Raw genomic sequence first — 23,196 nt, 5'->3', positions numbered from 1 at the left:
CCAGATTTTGCCGTTAAGTGAGATTGTTCGTATGGAACCTCACACTGGAGGGGGACAAGTTAACACCGCATAGCAACATCGTGCGACATCAGCGTTCTACCCAGCACCAGGCGAAGTAGGACGTATAAACAATCCACAACATTGTGGCACCGAGGGCATCGATCGAACGATAATCGATTGTGCTGAGTAGGATCAACCGCCGCGAGACCGTCATCACTGAGTCAGCTGGATCGTACTGTGTGCAGGTTTCCAAATATATATTAAGTTAGTGAATAAACACTCTAGTTTGTACCACCGAACAGATCGTTTCGGCTTTTGATTTCACCGAACCCTCCCGGGATTATTTAGCTCGCGCAATAACGTCGGAAGTAGTGCGCTGTACAGTAAATCTGATTTTCTATACAGCGCACTACTTCCGACGTAATGTTTAACGCATAGGAAAGGCAGCGGAAGTCAATGAAGTTTTTTCGGAAACCAATTTAGTGCTAGCGCCACAATAAAATGTATGGGAGTTTCAAAATGCATCTGGAACTGCATCTTGACCATCTTCAGCAGGCGTTTCAAATGTATAAATTCGAACAGTTTTGTTTCAACATTTGTACCTGACATACTACCCCGTTCTATTTTTGCACAAATTTAAAACAAGATTTTGACGCGTTCTATTTTTGTTGTTGCCATGGCAAATCATATGTATGCTAGGGTGTCCCAAAATTGTACATGGCAAGGCACATGATCAAAAAGCTTGGGGGCTCACCCTGCAAATGATAGCTAAGGGTGTTAGAAACAGACTTTTGTATGACGGCAACTTTCAGAAATGACGTTTAGAGGTCGCCCCGGCGAGATTTTTGAAAAATATTTTTTTACCGTACGAAAATTGGCAATACCCACCATTTTTATATTTTTTTCAGCTTCATATAGATCTGTCGCCACGTCGATGGTTTGGTCAAAGTCTCATTTATCTATTGTAAGCACAATATATTCGACGCTCACTCTTCACTTGATTATAGTAATGGCAAGAGAAGTGCCACACAAATATTCCTATTATACTGATTTATAATAATAAGCAGGGGCGTACAATTTCGTTTCAATGATACACTTTCATGCAACATTTGAATGAGTCACTTCAAGTGTTTCATACATTTTTCTAATGACTCGGTCGTTAAAACAAACTTTTCCACTCATCGTAGCACTCGGTAGTCTCCCACCCGGTCGCATTGCTTGTGCTTCACCCGTCAGAGCATTAGTGTCTCACTGGTGCGCGCTAGTCTCTCAATGGTTACGGGCGCCGGTTAATTGGATTTAAGTGGTCGAATTTGTTATCCTCTTTCATAAAACATAATTATCATTCTATTGGCGTGCACCACTATTTAAAAATGTGGTTTAAATAGTGTTTTTAGCATGTTGAAGTATTTCAATGACTCATAAATGAAACGAAAATCCAAGTGTATCATCCCATGTTTCATACACACTTGTTTCTGTAGCAGCAACGAACGAGTGTGTTGCTGGGTGAGAGATGAAGCATCACAGCAGTCCGTTCGCATGGGAAACGATTTGCTACAGTCGTCGTACGTCATGTTTTCCTTTCGAAATTGCACGACCCTGATAATAAGGAACATAAAAATTGTAAAAATAACGTTTGATGAATCGCGTTGGTCACAAATTCATGTAGACCGGTGTAAATTCCAATGTGCAAAAATCAATCTGAATCGATTGGAAACGAGACAACGTTCCACCAAACGTTATCGCCATTATGCTTTGATCGCGTAGCGTTATGGAAGGGACTGTTTTGGATAAACACATAATCCAGCGCGGAACAAACCGCGCGTAGTAAACGATTAGTCCAGAGCACATATTTATAAACAAATCATTTGCTTTCCACTTCCCTGATGCTACTACGGTTATGCTTGGCAATGGAACTCTAGCGCAAGATCAATGTCAATGTCAATTATTAAGCGCGAGATTAAGCGTATGATACGCAGATCGCATACATTCAGAATATTATAGGGAATGAATGATCAAGTAATATTGAACGAAAACATTTTCATATTCAGGATCAATCATGATCTTTACTACGCGTTTTCATATTCAGGTTCATTCATGATCCATATGATGCAAGAATTATTGTAGATGTGTGGTAGTACAAAAATTAGATCGATTCATGTAGGCATCTCCGGTAATACGCATGCGTGAGATGAATTATGCGATCGGATTAGATATTGCGCACTCATATAAAGACTTGCTACTTATACATAAGCATTATGATTAAGCAACATTGTGAAACCCTTGTAAACCAGACAAGCACCGCTAGGATTACAATTGTATGCAACTATCCATGCTCACCACCAAGAGTTAATCCAGGAAAACTCTAATCTATTGCAGGGGCTTAATTGCTGAAAAGATTCTCAACTCGGCTAAATTAATTGTAAGCAAGATTTGCTTGGAAGGTTTATGGGTTTATAGCAAGATTATATGTATGCAAGTTAGAATCTCGATCGATCATGGCAAATTAATGATGTGAAAAGGATGAGCATACTTTCTGGACGGCACATATACAAATGGAATAGTTTTCCACAAGATCAGGAAAAAACATGTTAAAAAGAGGGTGCGAAAATGTCTGGAGAGGTCTGGACGAGGGTATATAAGGGGACCCCGTTTCATGAATAAAGAAGAAGAGAGTTCAACCTTAATCCTCTTCGGGTAACCAGTCCCTTTTGGAGGAGGATTAACCCATCAGGGAACAATCAGTGAAGCTCTTCGGGTAGCCAGTCCCTTTTGGAGGAGGCCACTGACCTTGATGGTTATTGTCGTGAGTTTTTGAGGTACGGAAATTCTGTATCTGCTCGACGGCAATAAAGAGGAAATCCTTCGCTTCCTCTAGGTTGAACACTCCCTCACAAGATCCAAACCTCGATCCAAACTACTTGGGAAAAATAATTTCCTACATGTTTTTCAGGTAACTTTTTGTCACTGAATTTTTGAATCTACCGAGAAATCTACTGAAATTTGTAATTTTTTAACATACTATGGATTTCACCCATCATAAAAAGTATCTTAACCTGATGCTAATTTAAAACAATTTCCATAGAAAGATAGTAAATTACAGGGGATGACCAAAATGTTTGGGATAGGCAACTTTTTTTTCTCCCACAAAAAATTCAACATGCTGTAACATTTCATAGAGTGCATCAAAAAATCTCAAATTTTGACTGTTTGTCAACCTATTATATGTGCATCATTGGTACAAGTTTGGGCTCGATTGATTAATTTTTCGCGAAATTAGAACCGTTCGGGTAAAACACTATTTTTTCGACAACTAATTTTTGAACTGTCATATCTCGGAAACCAGTGAACCGAATTGAATGAATTTTTTAACGTTTATCAACAATATATTGATACTTAATACGACGTTATAAAATGTAATATTTTCTCACGGCGAGTTAAGTTATACCGGGTTGAAATTTTTACCCATATAGAGGAAAATAAGTCAAATTTACAATACCACACAAAAATTATTAAATGTGTTCTTCCTTCAATCTAAATAGGTTCTTATATATCTGATTAGAGATAACTTGAGAACAGAAGTGGAAAATCTTTGGATATCAACACTAAAATTTATTGACATTGATGTAAAAAAAATACATTTTTTCGAGAAAAATCCAAAAAGTGTCAATCTATGATAACTTTTTTCAACGTTTAAAAAGTACCTATGTTTCAATAGTTTGTGAAGCATTTACATATTGTTAGTGTACGTTCAAAATTTCATTCAATTCGGTTCACTGGTTTCCGAGATATGACAGCTCAAAAATGAGTTGTCTAAAAAATAGTGTTTTACCCAAACGGTTCTAACTTTGCGAAATATTAATCAATCGAGCCCAAATTTGTACCAATGATGCACATATAATAGGTTGACAAACAGTCAAAATTTGAGATTTTTTGATGCGCCCTATGAAAAATTGTTGCATGTTGAACTTTTTTGTGAGAGAAAAAAAAGTTGCCTATCCCAAACATTTTGGCCATCCCCTGTATATGAGGAAAAACTTTGCTGAAGACAACATGACGCTTTTTCGTTCCGTTTTAAAGTTATTCACGATTTACTTTTTCGTGATATTTGAATTGTTTGAATTTTTAGGTATTTTTTCTAAAATTAGGGAACATACTACCCAACTAACAATTGCAAGTCACAAACAAGCAAGCTTGCTGAATTTTTGCTTAATAATGGTAATGATAGCTGAACTAAAATTATGCTCTACACATTACTGTTTAAATGATTTTTCAATTGAGAAAATAGTCAATGTTCGACTTTCCTCATCGGTGTCAACAATGATAAATCAAAACACTTTTCAAAAGTTTAACAAGAAATTTATTCGACAAGCATTGATTCCTTAACAAAAGAGTTTAACAAAACATTCGTCTGCATCTTATTAAGCTGATGTATCGATAAGCATATGCTCCTGAACAATGTGCTTTTCACTTGTCAAATAAACGCCTTCAGCCCGTCATAGTTTGACTCGGAACTTTGTTCGGATTATGGGATAAATCATGGCTAAAACTGTTTAGACAACCAAGTTATTTAAAAACCAAAATTTTAAATGAATCACATAAAACTAAACAGAATAGAATTATGCAGTTTAACATTGAGTGCCAAGAGGCGTAATCAATGTAAAAATGAGGTATTTATTTATTATTATTAATCTGTAACAAGATATCTTGTACCTTGATTATTATGTTTTTTATCTTCCGCAGCAGCTCGATTGTACGAGACGCTTGGATCGATGCATTTGACATTTCAGTGCTGTCGTGTTTACTGAATATTGTTGCCACAGTCACCCAAGCAGTCGCCTATCAAACAGCATTCAGAAATCGACACATTTCAAGTATCCCTAAACATTCTTATGCACTATTTATTGTACATAATATCAAGATCCCATAACAAAAGCGTAAATAAAAAAATGCTTAACGGATCTTCGGTTGAGCATGAGTAGATTACCTGAACAGATGCTGTGAATGCACCATGTCCAAGACCATACCGCACTACATATTGTCATACATTTTTAAAGATCGATATTTAATAATAAAAATAAAAACATATTCATATCGCAATTAGTTCGTCTGGAAACAATATCTTCAATAAGGACCAACACTTTTTGGACGCATTCGATACAAGTTTTCTCACCGTGCGATAAAAATACTGCGATAAAAATACTGACAGCGAAATCAGAATGGAAAACACGTGTTTTGGGTTGAACAGCAGTTGAAGTATAAGGCGCTGTTCAGTTGATTACCACGTGCTGTGCTAATTCACCACTGCTGAACACTAGTTCAGGAGTGATCATTATTGAGTTATGGGAAGATGATGTTTTGCTTTGGGTGCTGCAACTCACCATCTCTAGGATGGCGCAGATAGGAAGGCATGCGGCTGGCAATCGACAGGTCTCAAGTTCTAATCCGGATTTAGGTAATTTTATATGTAATTCTTATTTCATAATAGGTGTTCTGAACATGAGAGCAAATAATTACTCTCGTGAGAGTTCAACATTTTTGCATTTTATTTATTTTCAGTCATTTTTGCCATAGCTTAATAACAACTTTCTTGTACATTTGTAAAACGCTTTGAAAAACAAAATAATAAGTTGGTGCACAACATGATGCTTTATAACTTCTCCAAATTTGTGTGAACAAAACCCGAACATAGGTTGTACGTGAAAATAATTCAAATGTTATTCAACATTATGCTGAATTAATTCGTCATAATGGTGCCTGTTAAATGAGTGATTGTTAGTTGGGTATCCAAAAACATATACAAAGTAAAAAACCATGTGTGCTCAACAAGTTTTTGTCATGAATGTGTGTATAGGAATTCAGCTTGGGTGATTTCTTGAATATAGTCAGAACCCGCTCGTTGAGCAACAACCTCCACCCAACTAACGAATTCGATTCGTTGGTTGGGCCAAATGACAGCAAAAAAAATCTTGAGGGGCGTGCGTATTGTTGGTTTTGGTTTTGGCTTAGATTAAGAATTTTTTTTTTTCAATTTGTGTCCATTCGCAACATAATTGGAACGTTTTGCTGATATATGTAGATCATATGCGAGAATTAATTATCATTACATATTTATACTTATACATAGTTGGTGAAAATGGAGATGTTTATGAATTGGGTTGTTTAGTGAATAAAATATTGCTAGATTGAGTTTAAATAAGGGCGAAAGTAACATGAGAGAGTTCTCTTCATCGACTCTCTCTTCTGCAAATTAAAGTGACAAGATGCAAATTCAATCAAACTTTTTTACACTTAGACGCTAGATTGCATCGCAACCTAGCGATTCATGACCAAAAAGTTTAACCATACTTGCTTCTTGTCACTTTAATTTGGAGAAGAAAGAGTCGATGAAGAGAACTCTCTCATGTTACTTTCGCCCTTATTTAAACTCAATCTAGATTGCTATTTTCTATAGCCTAATCGAAAGAGCTCATTTTTCTGAGTATAACGTGATTTTATTGGTTTGATGGTTAAATTAACAAAACAGTTTTCATTTTTGTGGATAGAATGACAGTTTGATCGATAAAGTGACAGTTCAGCCCAAACAAAAAAAAAATCCCTTACAAACTTTAAATGCATTTTAAAAACAGTTCCCGGATTCCAAAAATTATGAAATTTTGGACTTCGACTAATTGTAGGGCGGAGAATCCGATTTTGAAATAATCCGGATGCCCCTAAAGAACCCAATTCACCAGGATCAAAATGCAAGCACACAACGCTTTCACAGGTAGACAAATTCAAGATTGCCGCAGAAGCGGAAAGTGGTGTAAGCAAAGTCCAAATAAAGTCGTTCAACTCCCATACATTAGTATGAAATTTCTGGGTTCATGAAGTACTAGATCAAAAAACTGCAATACCTTTTGTATAAAGTTACCTTGTACTCCGCTGACGTTGCTATGAGTAACAAACTACTGTTTATAAAAGTATAAACAAGAAAATTTGCGACTGATGGGTAATGTATTGAGCCGTTATCATATTCTTTATACAATTAACCATTTATTTTATTTTAGAAAAATTAAACTTTTGAATTTGTAAGGTGGACGAAGGGTTCCAAATACGTGCACTTTGGACGACATATCAGGACTTCAGCATGTGATTTCTTCCCATTTGTTCCCGCTTCTGCTGCTGAGTGATCTTAGGTAAAGCCGTTCTCTGATGCACGAGTTGTAAGCAATTTAAAACGTTAATCAATTTTCTTTTTATTTTAGAGTTAAATCATCAAGTTTTAAAATGTCCTCTATGTTTTCTCCTGTTAACCTATCTGGAAGTTTACCCAGAATTACACCAAGATAACCCTCAGTACGACCCGAAATTGCCCGGATACGAGAAAAAATCCCGACAGAATGCTGTGCTATGCAACTTTTTGAAATGCGCGCAGTTTAGGCACACAAACCATGTTGATAGTGCCGTGTTCTACTAAATTAAAAATGAATTAAATGTTAATTGATTAAAACATTTAAGTAGAAAATAGGAGTGAGCATTTTCTTTTAAAATTTTTCAAAACGCACCGTCGAAAAAAAACAACGCCGAAAGCAGTCTCTTGTTGATTCAAACAAACCGCTCGCTACAAGAACAATTGGTCTACACGTCTTCTTCCCTTAAGACTTTTCCATGTTGACCGTAACTGGGAGGGTGAAGAGCTTATTAGCAGCCAAATAGAAGCCTTCAGGTCTATTCTCATTACACCGACAAGAACATGATGCTTCGAGTCTATGCGGTATTGTTAAGATACCCAAAGATAAATTATCAATTGAACAAAAGTATTATATAAGTTATAATATTATTCTTAATTCTAGTGGATGCCATATTTTTGGGTTTAAAAGTTTACTGGGTCGACAACACATGAATTTGACAGATTGGTTTTATTGTTGAACTAGGTTCGTAGTCATTGGCTACTAAAACACAATGTTAATCATAAATGAGGTATTCAGTTAAATGTCAAACTTGGGTACCGGGGACCGAATGCAGTACTAGAGTTGGTACCCAGTCTGAGCCCGAGTGCGACGACTTAATTTGGACTTTGGTGTAAGTCATCATCGTAAGCAAATGACTAATATATGAACCTTCAGATAAGCAAGACTTTTGTTTATTGCTGCAGTCCATTGACAATGTTTTCTGACATGTTTTCGGGTGACTTTTTTTGAATCACTGCGCAACAAGTTAGTCGACAATGCTTTGCATTTGTTTTTATGTTTTGATTGTATTTACATGTTGAAAATTATTAATCGATTATCATTGATTGATTTGTCTTTATTAAAGAGACTTACACTGCCCCTCTTCGCATGTCAGTCCCATGTTGTTTTTCAAAGTGCCTACGTTTTGCACTATAACTCCAATTGTTTTCGAAAAAATGTATTCAATTCTTGCATAAACTTTTCGTGGAACATTGGGCTGTGAAATGAGGCAAGAAAAATATCAAATTTATTTTAAATGAGCTCGTGAGAGACAAAAATATGATTCGCATTAGAAACGACATGGGACTGACATGCCAAGAGGGGCAGTACAGCCCTTGGGTATCGATTATCAATTATTAATCAATCATATTGGCCAAGATTTAGAAAAACTCAAAACGGATTTACTAACCCCTCGGAAGAGTAACATTGGTTGTCATTTTCAGTTTGACATTGAATTTTGACATCCCAGGTGCTTTTTAGTTGGCTGACAATGTTGCAAGAAATGGAGAAAACAACAACACTGTTGACCAAAGTTTTGCTCAAACAGCATCAAATTAGGCAAGGAATCATAATACCCACGCTTTTTGCACCATTTCATTGCAGAAACGGAGAATTGACCTTCTTACCATACTAAAATTCAGCTCATTACTACAAATCTAGTACTTCACCGATCTGTCCTATTGCCAAATAAATTTGTATGAAGATTTTTTTTATAGAAGTTTCTAAAGGATTTATTGAAACAATTTCCAAAGGAAGAGAATTGCGAATTTATTTCTCAACTGAAAAAAGATTTCAAGAATTCACAAATAAATTTTTGAATATTCCGAAGTAATAGGAAGCATTTGGCGAAGTACTAGATTGAAAGTAGTGAGCTGAATTTTTGTATGGTGAGATGATCAATTCTCCATTTCTGCAATGAAATGGGGCAAACAGCGTGGGTTAAATGATTTCTTGACTAATGCGATGATGTTTGAGCAACAGTTTGGGTAGGGGTGTTTGAACTTTTAATGAATGGAGAATATAGTCCATTTATCGAAAACGTAGTTTCAGGAAAGAAACATTCGAAATTAAAATTATACCGTAAACCGGGGTCAAATTGATCAGCGGGGTGAAATTGATCACTCGGGTACTGCATTGTAATTTCATACTAGGAATTCTTAAGCGTCGTATCTTAAATTTTTTTTACGTCATTTGATTCGTAGATGTCTATAGATGAGTGTAGGCTATTAATTTCTAAGAAAAAAGTTAGTTTTGCCTTATTTTTTCAAGGAATTTGCAATGTATTTTTCATTTAGCTGAAATCATTGCTACTAAACAATCAATTGGGTTTTTAAATTAAGAAAAATGTATCGATTTTTTGATTTTATACGAAAGAGCATCTTTTTCTGAGCCACTATGATTTTTTTCCGATTTTTAGAACTTTATTTTGGTACCTAAAATCAATTTCAAAGAGATTTTTTGAAATCACCTTTTGACAGCTGGGTAACTGTTTGACAGCTCCACCCAGTACGAAATGCGACGAGAGGTGATTCGACAAATCGCTCCCATACAAACTTCAAATTGATTTTTAAATAGGTTCCCGGTCACAAAAATTCATGAAAATTTGGATTTCGGCTCAGTTTCGCATGCAGATTCAGAATATGGAATTATCTCAACACTGCTAAAAAAGCCAATTGCTAATAGGACTTCCTGTAAATTCTCTGTTTTAACATTTGTGTGGAGCCTTGGTTGGGATGTTATGCAGCTAAGGGAAGATTCAAATATTACGTCCATCATTTTTTGGGATTTTTGGACCCCCCTCCCCCCTCTGTCACGCTGTTTTTCTATACCTAATACACGTACTGTCACACTTTTTTAGACCCCCCCCCCCTCCCCCAAATGTTGGACGTAATTTTTGAACGTTCCCTAATCAGAACATGAAATAGTTATAAAAAGTTAATTTTATGAGGTTTAAAGGGAAATTTCAAAATTTAATTTTGCATTTAAAGTATTAAGTTTATTAGTTGTAAGATTTTAGACGCGTTATTCGGTTTTAGAAAGCAAAATTAAGCGGGAAAGGAAATTTTCCTTTCCAACTGATGCTTAATTGTATACTGATCAATTTCGCATCAAAGTGGCATTTCCAATATTTTGATATTATGAGTTATTCAACTTAAAGTTTAAATTTGTTGAACAAAATTGTGTCACATGGTTCCATGGACATCCACAGGGTACTGGTCTTACAGATATTCTTTTGGCAACATTTGAACAGGCACTCATGTTATCCGCAAAAGTTGTTTTAAAGTGATCAATTTGACCCCGGATTACGGTACTTGATTTTACACGAAAAAGTTGCGTCCTCCGTTTTTTGTGCATGGAAATTATAATTTTCACACCATCTAAAATAAGATTTAGTGATTAATTTATTGCAGGTCGATTAAAACCTGATATTTCTAGAATACATGCAAGTAGTTTTGCTGTATCTACATGCTTAACATGTTTATATTTTCTTCTTATTATATCAAAAATCAAGTTTGGAAATATCTTCTGCTGCCGGGGCAAAATGGACACTCACCTTTTTGAAATAAGCGGCAAGGGAAAAATATAACCTAAATCACAAACCAACCAAATTCTTCGATTTCAGTATATTTTCGGTTAAATGTTCACTATAAATAGTAGACATAGTGTGAAACAAATTGGTCAAAAAACGACAGCAGTGGAAAATAGTTGTTCTAGGCACAGTTGTACATGCCGACAAAAACAAAGCTTTATCCAAAACAGCCTGAATGTAAATTAACTGAACAAAAATGAACTACTTCGGCGTATTATTCATCCATAATAGTTGTTTTGTAATGAAATGACTTTATAGGTGTAAATAATGTACGAAATTCGTAAAAGTCTCATGGTGTCCATATTGCCCCATGGGGGTGTCCATTCTGCCCCATATGGTTGAAGACGGTCATGAAAAACTAACATTTTTCAAAACACTTTTTGAAGTGGATAATCCATTTTTCTTCGTGAACATTCTTATGCAATATGTAGATGCTAAATAGACTTTAAAAGGATACATGTATCAAAAAACTAAACTTTTTTGACATCTTGCCAGGTAAAGTTGGCAAAAACCTTAGGGTGTCCATATTGCCCCGCCTACCCCTAACTGTGTTGTTATTTAATTTATTTATTGCAACTTCAACAACACAGTTACCCAAACTTTTGCTCAAACATCATCAAATTAGACAAGAAATCATAAGACCAACGCTGCTTGCGCCATTTCTTTGCAGAAATGGAGAATTGATCATCTCAATCTCACCATACAAAAATCTAGCTCACTACTTTCACTCTAGTACTTCACTTATTATTGCGTCCTATAGATTAAAAGATTTAAGAATTCAAACTCCTAAGAAAAAAGCATGTCAATTTTGATTTCGCCAATAAATAAAACACAAAAATTACTAGGAGGTTGCAGGAGAAATTAATATCCGATGAATAATGTTTAATGAGCGAGTAGGTAGTTGCTAGGGCCGTAGCCGATTTTTTTTTGCTTTGAGAGTTCTCTAAATCACTGTAAATTTGTTTCGAATTGATAAACACAGAAGTTCTCTGATTGCCACCAAAATTCCCTAAAAATTTCAGGATTTTTTCCAGGTCGAATAAAACTCCCTGATATTTTTGCCTCGTTTTTGACACTAATGAAAATTCGATCGAGTCAAACAAGATATTTGAGCATTGATTTCATTTTGGTCAATTTATTTGACCCTGTGTAGGTATAATGCAACATTCGTCCGCTATAGTTTTTAGTTCTAGTAGTTCATTAACAGTTACTTGGATAGTTTTCTCCAAACAGAGCTGTGATAGTATCCCTACTAACAAAAATAATACATACAATTCCTAGCAAACTAATATTTTTTAATTTTTATGCTTAAGATCAACACGATAATAGACTATTCCCGTCAAACCAACACCCTGAATGGGGCACGTTTACATTTGGTGAAGACACTTGCGTGCGCAGCTTTTTCTTTTTTCTCACTCGTTCTCTTTGTTGAACGCAAGAAAGAACGAGATAAAAGAGGGGGCAAAGTGCCTCCTCTTTCATCTGTTTCTTTATCGTGTTTGTTTACGAGAGTGAGTGAGAAAAAAGAAAAAGCTGCGCACTCTAGAGGGTGAAGTACTAGATTTGAAGTAATGAGCTGATTTTTTGTACGGTGAGAAGTTGAATTTTCCGTGTCTACAATGAAATGGTGCAAAAAACGTGAATATTATGATTCCTTGCCTGTAACTTGATGATTTTTGAGCAAAACTTGCGGTACCTGTGTTGTTGTACTTTCCATTTATTGCTTCTTCAACAATATAGTTCCTCAAAGTTTTGTTCAAACTTTATCAAATTAGGCAAACAATCATAATACCCAAAAGTAGCTTGAAGAAACTTCACAATCAGTAGTGAAAACGATCTCCCTAACCGGAGAACAAAGTAGCTTTTGGTTGCAAAGGTCCAAAGCCCAGGCGAACAAGATCTCCCTAACCGGAGACCAAAGTAGCTACTGGCAGCGACAAGTGTGTATTTCGATGCTAACAGAGTTGCTAGACGTTCGAATTAAAAATGAACCCCGTTGGGTTACATAAGGTGTCGTTCAAACCAACGAGGGTAGACGGTATTGCTTTAAGTTGCAAGAAATGCAGAAAAGAACAACACCATTATCCATAGTTTTGCTGAAACAGCATCAAATTAGGCACGGAATCATAACACCCACGCTTTTGCCCTATTTCATTGCAGAAACGGAGAATTCAACTTCTCACCATACAAAAATCAACTCATTACTTCAAATCTAGTACTTCATCGTTCGTGTCCATTGAATATGTTTACCTTTTATCGGAGAACGCGTCAAATACCTTAGAAATCAGCAGCTGATTTGAAACGTCACGTGAATAGGCCTATTAAAATCAGCCCATAATAGGCTCCACATTTCTTCGAGAAGGATTTAACATGTATACCTAACACAAATTTGTTTCGGGAGACCATAGGGTTGTTCAAGCTTGATCAATAAATTAAAAGAGCCTTAGAGCCCATAAAAACACGGGAATGGTCTATTGTAGTAGGTTTAATAATTATGTATGATATTATTAGTAGAGGGAAAATCTAGAAAATATTACTTGAACACGCAACCTTTTGAGAATTCGACCGTTTACAAGTTAACAAAGTACATGTTTTCAGAATATTGCCAAATTCCATTTGGGTCAGCTAGGTCAAGTGTAAGTGTTCATTGAGGATATCTTATGATCAAACACTGTACTGTAATACCTTAGCAGCTATACCTAAACACCAACCTACATATTTTCCACCAGTTCACACATCAGTCGATCCACCGGGTGGCATCCTTCCCCGCGAGCCTTACCCGCTTCACCCTCGTCACCGGTGTCCATCGGTTCCGCCGTGCTGCCCAGCCGGTCCGATTCGGTCGGGTCCGGTAGGGATGCAAATGCATTATTCACCATCTCCCGGACCTTCTCCAGGTGGTTTTGGAACCGTTGGGCAGTTTCTATCCGTTGCCGTTGCTGCAGCTCCATCATCACCCGGAGCGTTTCCCGGGCCTGGTGGGGCCGAAATTCGTTCAACAGATGGTGGATGTGGACGAACAACAGGTTTAAGTCTTCAATCTAGAGGACGAAAAATGTGACAAGAGTCATTATACATTCTGATCCTCAAGTGACAAAAAGGACTTAGACTGGAAACGATTGGCGCAGATCCGAGTCCAATCGGGGATGGGGGATGTATTATTTGGCGCATACAAAGCGGATTGTAACCCACCAAGTATGCAAACAATGTTAAATCGGGATTGTTACCATTATGCGAATTGGCCCATGTTACATTACAATTTGTACCGCAAAATTCGCGATAGGTGTAGAACTAGAAACCCTGTATGTAAGACTGTATGTTCCTCTACATTCACCACATACCTTCTCGGCCCGCTGCGGGCTGTCCGGATTGTGCACCAACAGATCAATAAGATCCAGGAAGTTCACCAACAGCGAATGGTTCAACTTCTTCAGCTCCTTCTTCCGATCAAAGTGCTGCGGATAGAGCCGCTTGAAGCCCTGCGCCTCCAATGGCCGTATGATGTTGTCCTCGGTACTAAACTGCTGTCCGAACATCTGGTAGGTTCCCTGGATCGGTGCGGGCGGCTTCGGTGCTCGGTTGTTCCGAATGTTTTCATCGGTGAACAGCTTGTAGTACTGCGCCGGCGGAAGGGGGAACGAACTGACCTGGATGGCGTCGGTATTCTCCGTGGTTTCCATTATTGTCGCTCGGAATTGGGTGCAGCCACAAACGATTTATTGAAATAGCGCCGATTCGTGACAATTTGTGTGGATTTTTACGGAGAAAAGCGGAAAACTTTGCACCGAAAATAATTGAGACGAACGCGAAATGGAGGCAGCGATGGAAAATGTTGGCGTTTTAAATCGACGTTTTTCTTTGGCTTACGCATTTTGTTTTGCTTCCATGATTCGTATTCGGGTGGGTAATTCTGGCCTGCAGGGGTGGGTAAAATCCGGAGTAATTCGCGAATAGGGCGAACTGACAAAGCAATAACATTGCGAAAGAAACAACCGAATTTTTCTGATACAATTTCAATTCCTATCCACTTATCCGCGAGCGGTAATGGCGGCGGCGGGCATAACCAACCAATTCGAATTTTGACGTTTCTTGGGGATCGCAATCGGTTGGCGCCACCGAACGGTGGGTGAAGAGGTGAGGAGGAGAATGAAACCAGACATGTCCAAACACCGCACTGCACGAGGAGTCGATGCTCAAACACACCACCGTGGGTGCCAAGCCACCACCTAGCTCTCCGTGTTTCAGAACGAACACGCACCGTGTCTGGCTCAACACCGGTGTCGGTGGCGGTGCTCAGGCACTGGGCACGGTGTTTGACGCTTCGGGTAACACGGAGCCCGAGTGTTTCCGATTATGCAAAACACTCGTGCGAGTTCAAGCGCTCGGTGCCGTTCATTCTCCAGCACCAGTTGCAAATGCTGCTGGTCGACGACGAGAGTGAAGTACTTGGCGGCTCCTTTTGTGTCTTTCTCGTCCCTTCTGACTCAGTGGCTCTGGTGCAGCCAAGCTACCAGACACTGTGGCCGAGCTCACTGCTTTGGTGTTTCATACAATCGGAAACACTCGGCCTCCGTGCCTAACCAAAACTGAAACACGGAGCCGAAACTGAGGCTCGAGTTATAACACCGACACGAGTGTTTCGCCAGTCGCACTGCGTGTTCATCAGTAGAAGCTGAACGAAGGTGGTGATATGAACACACACGGTGGTGTGTTTACGGGCAAACACGCCACCGGTGCGGCACGGTTTGGTGTTTTGCCCATGTCTGAATGAAACTGTTTTGACTTTCCCCCAAGAAACGTCAAAATCCGAACCGGTTGGATATGCCCGCCGCCGCCATTACCGCTCGCGGATAAGTGGATTTAGGAGTAATTCAGAGTAATTCCACTGATTTTTCATTATGGCCTAACTGACATTTTCGAATTCTCTTCATCGATCCTCTCTTTGTGTTATTACAGAATGTATATTGAGTTTTCCAAAGATTTTGACGTTTTTTGGATGAAATGCGAAGAAGACGACTACATCTTGCTATAGAAACAAAAAGAATAATGATTTTGTTTGTTTTGACCAAGTTTTTAGCGAAAGAGAGAGTCGACGAAGAGAAATCGATTAAGTCAGTTAGGCCCTTATGAAAAATCATTGTCGAATTCAACATGAACAAGCGTAAATGACACAATTCTGACACATTTTCTTGATTTTTTAATAAATCAGTTTGAATTGTTAATTTTTGCAGTACAAATTGCACGCCCTAATCGATGCCCGATAATGCTAAATACGCCCAATACTATGCGCCTTGAATCGATATTATTTTCAGAATCGCCTTTTACTAATTCGCCTTGTTTTTGATTTTGACTGGATTTCGCCGTTTGCTTTCGCCGTGTTTATATTTTGATTTCAGTTTCGCCTTTCACTATCGTCTCGTTTACACTGAAAAAATGAACATAGTAACCCAGTACGGAGGGTTAGCCTAACATTAGCCTAATGTGAGACTAACTAGCCAGCATGTTAGGCTAACTTTTTGTCTCACTTTTGGCTAATGTTAGTCTAAAATTAGACAGATATGACACACTTTTGTTAGACATGTTGCAAATTCGAAACATGTTGTTAGTCTAACATTAGACTAACGTTAGACATGTTTTACTATGGGCTGTTAGACAAATGTTAGGCATAGATTTTATGCTGCTTGTTTGCATTCCAGCTGTCATTCGAGCAAGAAGTGTGATTGTAGTAGTGAACTTTTGTTGACGTTCACTACTACAACCGTACTCTTGCCTCGAATGAAAGCTGGACGAAACATGTTTAATAAAAAAAACTCGGAGCCCGTTTCAATTTTAATTTTAATTTTAATTTTAATTTTAATTTTAATTTTAATTTTAATTTTAATTTTAATTTTAATTTTAATTTTAATTTTAATTTTAATTTTAATTTTAATTTTAATTTTAATTTTAATTTTAATTTTAATTTTAATTTTAATTTTAATTTTAATTTTAATTTTAATTTTAATTTTAATTTTAATTTTAATTTTAATTTTAATTTTAATTTTAATTTTAATTTTAATTTTAATTTTAATTTTAATTTTAATTTTAATTTTAATTTTAATTTTAATTTTAATTTTAATTTTAATTTTAATTTTAATTTTAATTTTAATTTTAATTTTAATTTGAATTTGAATTTGAATTTGAATTTGAATTTGAATTTGAATTTGAATTTGAATTTGAATTTGAATTTGAATTTGAATTTGAATTTGAATTTGAATTTGAATTTTAATTTTAATTTTAATTTTAATTTTAATTTTAATTTTAATTTTAATTTTAATTTTAATTTTAATTTTAATTTTAATTTTAATTTTAATTTTAATTTTAATTTTAATTTTAATTTTAATTTTAATTTTAATTTTAATTTTAATTTTAATTTTAATTTTAATTTTAATTTAATTTTAATTTTAATTTTAATTTTAATTTTAATTTTAATTTTAATTTTAATTTTAATTTTAATTTTATTTTTAATTTTATTTTAATTTTAATTTTAATTTTAATTTTAGATTTAATTTTAATTTTAGATTTAATTTTAATTTTAAATAAATGAAATTAAAGCAAATTAAATTAAAATTAAATTAAAATTAAATTAAAATTAAATTAAAATTAAATTAAAATTAAATTAAAATTAAATTAAAATTAAATTAAAATTAAATTAAAATTAAATTAAAATTAAATTAAAATTAAATTAAAATTAAATTAAAATTAAATTAAAATTAAATTAAAATTAAATTAAAATTAAATTAAAATTAAATTAAAATTAAATTAAAATTAAATTAAAATTAAATTAAAATTAAATTAAAATTAAATTAAAATTAAATTAAAATTAAATTAAAATTAAATTAAAATTAAATTAAAATTAAATTAAAATTAAATTAAAATTAAATTAAAATTAAATTAAAATTAAATTAAAATTAAATTAAAATTAAATTAAAATTAAATTAAAATTAAATTAAAATTAAATTAAAATTAAATTAAAATTAAATTAAAATTAAATTAAAATTAAATTAAAATTAAATTAAAATTAAATTAAAATTAAATTAAAATTAAATTAAAATTAAATTAAAATTAAATTAAAATTAAATTAAAATTAAATTAAAATTAAATTAAAATTAAATTTAAATTAAATTAAAATTAAATTAAAATTAAATTAAAATTAAATTAAAATTAAATTAAAATTAAATTAAAATTAAATTAAAATTAAATTAAAATTAAATTAAAATTAAATTAAAATTAAATTAAAATTAAATTAAAATTAAATTAAAATTAAATTAAAATTAAATTAAAATTAAATTAAAATTAAATTAAAATTAAATTAAAATTAAATTAAAATTAAATTAAAATTAAATTAAAATTAAATTAAAATTAAATTAAAATTAAATTAAAATTAAATTAAAATTAAATTAAAATTAAATTAAAATTAAATTAAAATTAAATTAAAATTAAATTAAAATTAAATTAAAATTAAATTAAAATTAAATTAAAATTAAATTAAAATTAAATTAAAATTAAATTAAAATTAAATTAAAATTAAATTAAAATTAAATTAAAATTAAATTAAAATTAAATTAAAATTAAATTAAAATTAAATTAAAATTAAATTAAAATTAAATTAAAATTAATTTAAAATTAAATTAAAATTAAATTAAAATTGAATTAAAATTAAATTAAAATTAAATTAAAATTAAATTAAAATTAAATTAAAATTAAATTAAAATTAAATTAAAATTAAATTAAAATTAAATTAAAATTAAATTAAAATTAAATTAAAATTAAATTAAAATTAAATTAAAATTAAATTAAAATTAAATTAAAATTAAATTAAAATTAAATTAAAATTAAATTAAAATTAAATTAAAATTAAATTAAAATTAAATTAAAATTAAATTAAAATTAAATTAAAATTAAATTAAAATTAAATTAAAATTAAATTAAAATTAAATTAAAATTAAATTAAAATTAAATTAAAATTAAATTAAAATTAAATTAAAATTAAATTAAAATTAAATTAAAATTAAATTAAAATTAAATTAAAATTAAATTAAAATTAAATTAAAATTAAATTAAAATTAAATTAAAATTAAATTAAAATTAAATTAAAATTAAATTAAAATTAAATTAAAATTAAATTAAAATTAAATTAAAATTAAATTAAAATTAAATTAAAATTATATTAAAATTGAATTAAAATTAAATTAAAATTAAATTAAAATTAAATTAAAATTAAATTAAAATTAAATTAAAATTAAATTAAAATTAAATTAAAATTAAATTAAAATTAAATTAAAATTAAATTAAAATTAAATTAAAATTAAATTAAAATTAAATTAAAATTAAATTAAAATTAAATTAAAATTAAATTAAAATTAAATTAAAATTAAATTAAAATTAAATTAAAATTAAATTAAAATTAAATTAAAATTAAATTAAAATTAAATTAAAATTAAATTAAAATTAAATTAAAATTAAATTAAAATTAAATTAAAATTAAATTAAAATTAAATTAAAATTAAATTAAAATTAAATTAAAATTAAATTAAAATTAAATTAAAATTAAATTAAAATTAAATTAAAATTAAATTAAAATTAAATTAAAATTAAATTAAAATTAAATTAAAATTAAATTAAAATTAAATTAAAATTAAATTAAAATTAAATTAAAATTAAATTAAAATTAAATTAAAATTAAAGTTACTCACCGACTCGATGAAGCCAAACTTAACGGAATCGGACACTGTTTTGGAGATGACTGGTTCCGGCGACAGCACGACGAGAACGAAACGGACTTAGTGGCCAGGAGCAGCGACGAGGAACCGACGGGTTGGACAACGGAACGCCGGAAATGGTTCCTACGGGTTTAACTAACTGAAACGATCATTTATTTTCATTTTCTTAACCGACGAACGCGATTTTCAATTAGCTGCCGCAATCAACAAAGTTTTTTTCCACTGCCGTTTGCTCAACTGTCAACGATGCGCGAAAAAATCGAACATTCAGCATAAATTCGGGGTTATGATTTATGCTCTCCAAAAATTTTCGATGAGCAACATGTCTAACCAATGCCTAACAGTGTCGAACGCCTAACTTCCTCCGTGCTGGGAACCGGCACCATTTCATAGGGTTAAAATAAAACACCTTTACTACACTGAAAAAACGGACATAGTAATTATGACCGTATCGAGGGTGAAACTAAAACACTTTTACCACTTGATTTTGGTAGACCAAAATTCCTGCTTGAAATTACCATGGGCGGGTCAAATTTACCATGCCGCCTTGTATTTACAATTTATGGTGATTTCAAACCAGATTTTATAGTTTATTTTACTATGTGTGACATAAACAGCATGGTACGTTTGACCTTCATCATATGGTTATGATTACTATGTGCGTGGTTCGACGGCAGTGCCGCTTCTTTTGTTTACGCTTGAAAAAAAAACTAAAATTTATTGGATCTCTTGCAGGTTTTATTACTGTTTAATCATATTAAGATCATAATATAACTTCCTGGCCGATAAATTGAAGCTGTGTTTTTCGTGGAATGCATTATTTAGCGGACTTGGAAGGATCCGATGTACTTTCCGGACTCGGCACTTCATTCTGGCAGAAAAATGCTTTTAATCCGGTTTGGGAAGCAGCGTGACCTGAACAATCATGGGCAAAATATTCGATATCCAGAACCTCTGTGAATAAGTTGGCTTTCTCATCAAATGGAATCTTGAATGTCGTTGGTCCTTTTCTTATCCTTGTCTGCACCCGGTTGTGACGGTGAGAAAGACTTCTGCTCCTCCAACGGAAGTTCCAACGGCTTCGAATGTAGCAGTCTATCCTCAAGGAACGATGAGTTTAAGACAAACGTGAGCATAACCGCGCTGTTAACTTCCGTTGCTGGTCATCTTTGCCCAAAATTATCTAGAACTGTTAAAAAACCCGGGTTTAGTACTTCGTAATACTTAATATTTCTTCTCCACAACCGCTCCGATATCTGGCTTCGTACCTCGAACCTTCGCCTTCCAACATCGTCCATCGGCGCCGTTCTTCCGCGTCTCGTGCACCTGCAGGATTTTTCGGATCCTCGAACGATTACTCACTGGGATTCACGTAACCGGATGTTACTGCCGTTCCCCTTGGTTCCTCAAGATTAATTTACTTCGGCTAAGAGAGTTGCAGCCGATTTGATCACCATTGGAATGTGTATTGCTGTAGATTCTAATCAATAGTGTTATTATTGATATATGCTATTATTCAATTATTGGAAACAATGTTAAACTTACCAATTCCACGACAAATTGTTTTTGAAAACGTGTTTGTAAAACTTGAACAAATTTATTGAGAGATTGGACAGGATTTTGCTTGTTTTACTATAGACATAGTGAAAAATAGTAAGGAATACCACGAATGGTGTAGTGAAAGTAACTATAATCGATGGTGTTAGTTACTATTCGTTTGGTTACTAAAGCATAGTAATTTTAAGAAAAACATGGTAGTCATAATTGAAAATGTATTCATCATTACTATTTTAAGGCATGGTAAAATTAAGCATGTGCTGATGGTTATTTTTACTATAGAATTTTTCTCAGTGTACTTGATTTTCGTAGACCATATTTTTTTCTTGATTCCACTAGGTGGAGGGTTAAATTTACTATGCCGATCAATGTTTACATTTCATAGTATTCTTAAACATTATTTCGAGGGTAACTTTTACTATGTGCATGACAAACAACATGGTAAATGTAACCATCGCTACATGGTTCTGATTACTATGCATGTGGTTCAATGGTAGTGGGGTAGTGTCTCCTTTTTTGTTTATATTTAAAATAATTATTGAAAAATAAATATTTCATTGAATTTATTCAATATAAATAATATAAGTATAACAAATCTTGTGAACAATATTAATGATTTTGCACACAAGCAACTGGCCAGATCTATATAATCGAGTCTAAGGTTCTTGCTAATAGGTTCTCCGTATTCATTACGCGATGCGATATTCTGATGTCATCTAGCTGCCCCGAAAATGAAACCTTCACCGTATCTTCGAAATAAGAAGTTCCGGACCGGACCATTTGATGGTGCGGAGTAGCAAACAAACATGATAAGCGCCTACGAAGCGGTACAAGTGATGCAGTATATCCGGAAGAGGCGCTGCCTCCAATGAATTATATTCCGCAGTCCTCTGGGTGAGCCGCGCGCTAGCTGGAATTAACAGTAATTTCAAATATGATTATAATTTAACTTTTCCGGTTTTCTCGCCGGAGATCGATGAAAGATATACTCACCATGATGCACCATGAAAACGTTTCGCCGATTTCACTAGCAGCCGCAAAGTTCCTCAGAGACTTCTTTTTCAGAATTTGCGTTTTGAACTTCGACAAATTTTTGACAAGAACTGACAAGAAAACTAAAAGTACAATTATGTATATTCAAACTAACCATGTAAATAGTAACAAGTAAACACGGAGATGGTTATAACAAGCACGGAAAATGTGATTGTGTGAACCACGTTTGATAGTTCCAATTACTATGCGGTTATCTGTCAGATCATAGTGAGTTTGAGCAAAAGCATCATTATTACTATAAAAATCATGGTTACCATTACTATTATTGGATATGGTAAAATTAAACATAGTTGAATGGTTCAAATTACTATAAAATTTATTTCAGTGTACGTTGTGATTTCAGTTTCGCCTTTTACTTTCGTAAACAAAACATCGAGAGTGGAAGGCGTAATTCTTGTTTTGTATCGTGCGAAATAGAATGGAATTACGCCTTCCACTCAACCCGTGATTTTCAATAGTTAGAAAAGAGATATCAAGGAAAGTTTGTGAGTATTTAGTAGGAAAATCAAGCATCTTTTCACTCTTATAATCACCTCAATGGTGTACATTTTGTCAGTTAGACCTTTTTGCGAATTTGTCCGGAAATGTTATATAAAACACGGTAATTTATTGTGAGCACAGTTGTGAGTATACACTAAATTTTGACAAAAAATACTGATATTGATGAAGTATTGATGCTCGTGAGGTCCGCTTCAGGTCATTTGTCAACAAATCTAGATTGAGTTTAAATAAGGGCGAAAGTAACATGAGAGAGTTCCCCGATCAACCATTTCTTTAAAAATCTTTACATTTCTTTATTATGCCTCTCAAGAAAAATCAGAATATGGCGATTATCTGCCTCTGGCTTCTGATATCAGCGTGACAGTCACTAATCATAACAGCGTCACCAGATTTAAAAGTATATAATTCCACTATATGGGGTTTGACAGCAAGAACACTCATTTCACTGAGCTACTCTTGCCGTTCGTCACAAATACATTCAAAAACATCTGTCACTTCGCGAAACCCACGTGCTTTTGTTTTT

At 33.2% G+C, this 23,196-nt stretch overlaps 2 protein-coding genes and 2 long non-coding RNA genes across 5 annotated transcripts in view; 2 read left to right on the top strand and 2 right to left on the bottom strand.

Annotated features, from left to right (window-relative positions):
• Positions 1-23,196, top strand: part of LOC109416910 (SH3 domain-containing protein 21) — a 328,588-nt gene that overhangs the window by 119,278 nt on the left and 186,114 nt on the right. The window lies entirely within an intron of this gene.
• LOC109397509 (uncharacterized) lies at positions 6,145-7,516 on the top strand. 2 transcript variants are annotated; one of them, XR_003899222.2, is made up of 3 exons: positions 6,145-6,991; positions 7,050-7,178; positions 7,248-7,516. It is a non-coding gene; the product is annotated as an uncharacterized LOC109397509 (long non-coding RNA). The 2 variants fall into 2 exon arrangements; XR_009996498.1 differs by lacking the exon at positions 6,145-6,991 and having other exon boundaries at positions 6,998-7,178.
• Positions 13,271-14,652, bottom strand: LOC109415615 (mediator of RNA polymerase II transcription subunit 7). Its single transcript, XM_029860568.2, has 2 exons — positions 14,145-14,652; positions 13,271-13,844 (listed from the first exon to the last, which is right to left on the bottom strand). Exons 1-2 carry the CDS (start codon positions 14,481-14,483, stop codon positions 13,515-13,517), a joined length of 669 nt encoding a protein of 222 aa, XP_029716428.2. The 5' UTR covers positions 14,484-14,652; the 3' UTR covers positions 13,271-13,514.
• On the bottom strand, positions 20,266-22,463 carry LOC134285608 (uncharacterized). The gene is made up of 3 exons (XR_009996501.1): positions 22,113-22,463; positions 20,831-22,029; positions 20,266-20,751 (listed from the first exon to the last, which is right to left on the bottom strand). It is a non-coding gene; the product is annotated as an uncharacterized LOC134285608 (long non-coding RNA).

This window comes from Aedes albopictus, chromosome 1 (genome assembly GCF_035046485.1).
Source record: "Aedes albopictus strain Foshan chromosome 1, AalbF5, whole genome shotgun sequence".
Lineage (NCBI taxonomy): Eukaryota > Metazoa > Arthropoda > Insecta > Diptera > Culicidae > Aedes > Aedes albopictus.
Note: the sequence above shows the minus strand (reverse complement) of the source record. Positions and strands in the feature narration are given on the sequence as shown.

What these genes read in the sequence shown, in the direction of transcription:
- LOC109415615 (XM_029860568.2), bottom strand. Translation starts at nt 14,483, where the DNA reads ATGGAAACCACGGAGAATACCGACGCCATCCAGGTCAGTTCGTTCCCC. An exon ending in GCCCGCAGCGGGCCGAGAAG is followed by an intron (nt 13,845 to 14,144) that starts GTATGTGGTGAA and finishes TTCGTCCTCTAG; the next exon opens with ATTGAAGACTTAAACCTGTT.